General features: G+C 45.6%; 2 protein-coding genes across 2 annotated transcripts in view; one reads left to right on the top strand and one right to left on the bottom strand.

Moving 5' to 3' along the window:
• Nucleotides 1-4,743, top strand: part of T265_10167 (hypothetical protein) — a gene marked incomplete at both ends in the record, with an annotated part of 76,689 nt that overhangs the window by 18,452 nt on the left and 53,494 nt on the right. Inside the window, one exon of the mRNA XM_009176458.1 lies at nt 2,267-2,414. Within this exon, the coding sequence (XP_009174722.1) occupies nt 2,267-2,414 (148 nt within the window). The remainder of the gene's footprint in view (nt 1-2,266; nt 2,415-4,743) is intronic.
• The window catches only part of T265_15069 (hypothetical protein), a gene marked incomplete at both ends in the record, with an annotated part of 24,731 nt that overhangs the window by 10,905 nt on the left and 9,083 nt on the right, over nt 1-4,743 (bottom strand). Inside the window, 2 exons of the mRNA XM_009176459.1 lie at nt 1,112-1,260; nt 3,688-3,886. Coding sequence (XP_009174723.1) covers nt 1,112-1,260; nt 3,688-3,886 — 348 coding nt within the window. The remainder of the gene's footprint in view (nt 1-1,111; nt 1,261-3,687; nt 3,887-4,743) is intronic.

The raw sequence follows: 4,743 nt of genomic DNA, 5'->3' as shown, positions 1-4,743 counted from the left end.
AAACCTCCGAGGCCGTAGGTGGTTCCACGTTCACCGTCCAGGGTTCTACTTCACCTGTGGGCTGTCGATGAGTGTCGGCTAGTGGCCACGACAGTTGTTGTTCGGAGTATTTGGCCCACCGGTCGAGGCGTTCTTCTTTGTCCGAGATGGTTGTTCCATTCTGATATTTGATGGTTCCACTCACAGGTAGATTCCGGGTACCAGTCGCACGGATCAACTGAAATACTCTCCGGACATTACCCGCTTTCTGGGCCTCTTCCATTTCTTTGGCTTTCTGTGTCCACCATACTTCACGGTCGGATGGCAAGCTCACTTTCACTTGGCGGCTGATAACTCTGCGCATCGGTTTATGTTCGGGACCGGCTGGGATATTTCTTCGAGATTTAAGTAGCCCGTCATATACAACAGATTGGCGAATTAGCAGATACAACGATTTGTTCCACATTTCCAACTAGACGACTTGTTCAGCATACTGTTCCCTGAAACACCAACTGTCGTGGTGTCCGGTGCTCTGTCTAAAGAGGCCATTCTTCTGCCATTTACATGGAGACGTGAGTCTCCTCTTGTGTACCTCCGAATTTCGGAGCTTGAAAGCTTCTTGGAGAGCAAAATTTTATTATTATTATTGTTATTATCATTATTATTTGTTAGTTGATTTTCACTGATGTTTTGTGAGTGATAACAGAACCCGAAATAACCTCGAGTTCACATCTGGTGCGCCAGGGGTGTGATCTCATCGCTTGCCATAGAGGTTTTTCCTAGACAACCGAAAGAGGACGGCGAGAGCCCAAAACACGTCAGTCATCGCGCTCACACACACACACACATAAGACTATGCTGTAAGCTAAGCCGATCTGCACTTAGAAGCTGAGAGCTGTTTCATTGGAACTGATCAAAACTGATCTTTTCACGTACTACCTTGCAAATTAGAAGAAGCTACCTCCAGCCTCGTGACTGTTAGATCAGTAGTGTGATTAACAGATGTGGCACCACTCATCCTTCAGTGAAACAGTTCACATCACGTGGTCACGTGTTGACTCACTGACCGGCTCACATTTGACACAGAATTATACGACCATTAAAACAGACATTCTAAGGCCCATAAACTTACGTGGATATCAGAGAACTCTACAACCACTGGTAGGCCCTCGAATGGTATTAACCTCCAATGACAACGCAAATTTGAGGGCAGGGTATGCGGATAGCCAGGTGACACGAAATATCCGGGTGTTTTCACAGAAATCGTGCCTCCGCAAGTGACTATGGTGAAGATAGAAGGGATCCAAGAAAAGTAAGTGCAATACTGCTCCAAAAAAGGCGAGTGATTATTTACTTGTTTGCTTTGTGAGTGAGTGAGTGAGTGAGTGAGTGAATGAGTGAGTGAGTGAGTGAGTGAGTGAATGAGTGAGTGAGTGAGTGAGTGAGTGAATGAGTGAGTGAGTGAGTGAGTGAGTGAATGAGTGAGTGAGTGAGTGAGTGAGTGAATGAGTGAGTGAGTGAGTGAGTGAGTGAATGAGTGAGTGAGTGAGTGAGTGAGTGAATGAGTGAGTGAGTGAGTGAGTGAGTGAATGAGTGAGTGAGTGAGTGAGTGAGTGAATGAGTGAGTGAGTGAGTGAGTGAGTGAATGAGTGAGTGAGTGAGTGAGTGAGTGAGGTGAAAGCTGCATTAGCTAAATCGAATGAGGGCGCATCCCAGATTTTGCACCGGGCAAGTTTAGAGTTTCTATGACTCATTTGAGTTGGAAATTCTCTGGTTATTCTGGCGAACTACGAGGATGTTGAAAATTAGAAACAATCTGGTTGATAAAAATTACCGAACTGCATTTACATCATCTAAGATTTATGGAAAATACATTACTGATAACGTCTAATAAGCGTGAGAACTGAGTCCAGCGCTTCCTTGCTTTGTACCGTTAAATCAGACGAACTGCTCTGGTAGGGGACGAAGACCACTCAAACAAGGGTAATGTGATTACGAATTTCACAAATCCTGCAACTACTGTTGTGGCAAACATTACGCATTTGTCTCCCAAGTTCTCACGTGATACGATTTAGATGGCTTCTATTAATGGACAATTTGAGGCCCCATGAGGTTTTTAACCACCGGTGTCTCAGAAGCGTTGCTGGTCTAGCATGCCCTCAGCCGGTTCGTAACGATGTAATTAGAAAACGGGTGTTCCGTTGTGTAGTCAGTCACGAAAAAAATTCAGCACCCTCAGATGCGGTGACTTGGCCATTTCGAGTGTTGTTCTCCGTGTCTTCTACAGGAAAATCACGAGGTGCGTTTGCCAGAAGAGCATGAAAAGGATTACGAAGAGTTTGAGTGTTGTTGGCGCGGTAGGCCTTCCAGAATGGGTCCCAATGACCCTTCCTGCGCTTGGCTAGAGATATTTCAAGAAATGGTGGATGATCGATGTCAGTGATGTTTTCACCGTCAGTTTGTTTCCAGATTGTCTGATTACCCGCTTGGAAATGTGGACAACTCAGAATGCTTGCGATAAGCAGGGATCCCTCCCTCACCCAATCTTTTCCTTTCATTTTAAGATATCAAATATAATTAGATGAACTTAGTGGCTGTAACGTAGTAAAGCACTAGTGTCAACATTGATGTTTCGGTCTCTGACGATGAGGATGATTGAAAACTTGCACCCCACGTTTGATAAGCAGGCCTCCCTCACCCAATCTTTTCCTTTCATTTTAAGATATCAAATATAATTAGATGAACTTAGTGGCTGTAACGTAGTAAAGCACTAGTGTCAACATTGATGTTTCGGTCTCTGACGATGAGGATGATTGAAAACTTGCACCCCACGTTTCGGTTCATTCCAGTGCTGAACGGTCCGTATACATTCTGACACAGTCTAGTTACAGTGCGTTAACTCGGAACACACAACGATGGGCTGTTGTGCGACTAGCGTAGGAGTGGGTCGTCCCTTCAACTGACAGTGTTAGTTGCTCTAAAGAGTGTCTTACATCACATAGGTGGACAAATTTCCAAGGTGTCGCTGCTAGATTGTGCCACCGCAACCGTATTGCTCCGCAGCCAATCAACAACCATGAGTGTATCGATTGGCTGTCAGATTGTCCGCATCTGATTGGTCGTCCAAATGGTGCGCTGAATCTCCCCAGGAATATATTCTTCATCCTCGAGCTCCAAACTCGGGGTGAACTACACTTCCAGGGAAATGTGCCCCTCTCCCGGCTGTATTGTTGTAAAGCCGCGACACGTTTACCCTATCTGCTGGGGGCGGAACGTCTTTGTGAGATACGGGTTTCTGTGCTCCTCATTAGAACTAAAAAAACAGAGGTAACATACTACTCATAAGGCTACTGAAAATTCTTCGACAGCCCACCACCGGTTTCGCCCGTCTTAGAGCCCATTGGGTGGGCACAGTTACCGAGTCTCCCGCAAAACCAAATTTGTTTGCAAATGAGTGTATTTCAAGACTTTGATAGTGTTCACTGATAGCTACCGTAACAGGCATCACGCTGATTTGTTCCGTCTTCCCAGATCAAGACACCAAAGGCCCCTTTAACCAGCAAGAGTTTCGGGTCAGGAGTATGCGAGGAGATTTTGGGCAAACGATCTGACCAGCACACCTTAAAAGAGCCGGTAGAAGTAAACTTCACTTTCTGCAAGTGTCGCTAAAATGAACACACCCTACGCATGCCTGTACATCTCACTCACCTGGTTTATAGAACATGACAACATGGCTTGAGTTTGAAATTATTCTCGCGCGGTAGGACAGTGCGTAACCACTGGAAACAACCATTGGTGGAATGTCCAAACCACAGTACTTTCCGATCACTGGGTAGAATCTGCTGGGCCCGTCGTAAAGTTCAAAGTATTCATCGGTACAAATGTCGTATCTTGATGGACCTCGCAACTGCATTCAAAGCGAAAAAAGTGCGAAACAAATGGTTATGGGAGCACATGAACCAGTTGTCTACTTTAAAAAAAAACGAATTGTTTCTTATGCCGGTAATCAGGAGATGACAAAGCACGGTGCTAAAATTAGGATCTGCCTCCAGCCGATTGAGGTGGCAGTTGTTGTCGTTTTCGTTGTCGATACTGTTGTCGATGAGGGGGAGGACGATGATGTAAGAAAGCCGTGGAGGAAACCACGAATTTCGGGAAACTGTCCAATAGATGAGCTGAGTGGACAAAAATGAACAAGTTTGACTACCTGAGGTCCCGGTTAAGCTCTGGTCCTCTCTTTTCACGAATGATTTCACCAACCTCCCCCCGAAGAATGTACACTTGAAAATCCCCGTACTTTGCGGATACAATTCCAACAAAGCTTCACAGAAATACCGGAACGTCAATCTAAATAAACACCGAAAGGCAGTGCTTGCTTTACCACAAGTTTCACAAACAAAGTACCAAGTGGATAATGAGGCGACTTTCATTAACTTGGTGCCTTTCTTCTACCTTAACAGAACTGCCAGTTCGCGGCGCGTCGGACTGGCGTACAGCCATTTCAGAATGAAAACGGCTTTTTAAAATCATTACATGAACGTGGAATTCTAGTTGAATTTGCCTCCAAACACTAGTCGAACGATTGGACTTAGTAGGGAGTCTCGGACATCTGTCGCGAAACGGCAAGATGACGCTGCGCGCAAACCCGTGGCACATATGCAAACCTGAGAGTGTCCGATCGGCTGGGAAACGTGTAGCGCCTTAAGCTTATCGTTACACCTCAACAGTCACCTGGTTAGCATTGGGAGACGGTCGTTACTCTCT

This window comes from Opisthorchis viverrini (assembly GCF_000715545.1).
Source record: "Opisthorchis viverrini unplaced genomic scaffold opera_v5_347, whole genome shotgun sequence".
NCBI classification, from domain to species: Eukaryota; Metazoa; Platyhelminthes; class Trematoda; order Opisthorchiida; family Opisthorchiidae; genus Opisthorchis; species Opisthorchis viverrini.
The sequence above is the reverse complement of the archived record's forward strand: the minus strand, read 5'-3'. Positions and strand labels throughout refer to the sequence as shown.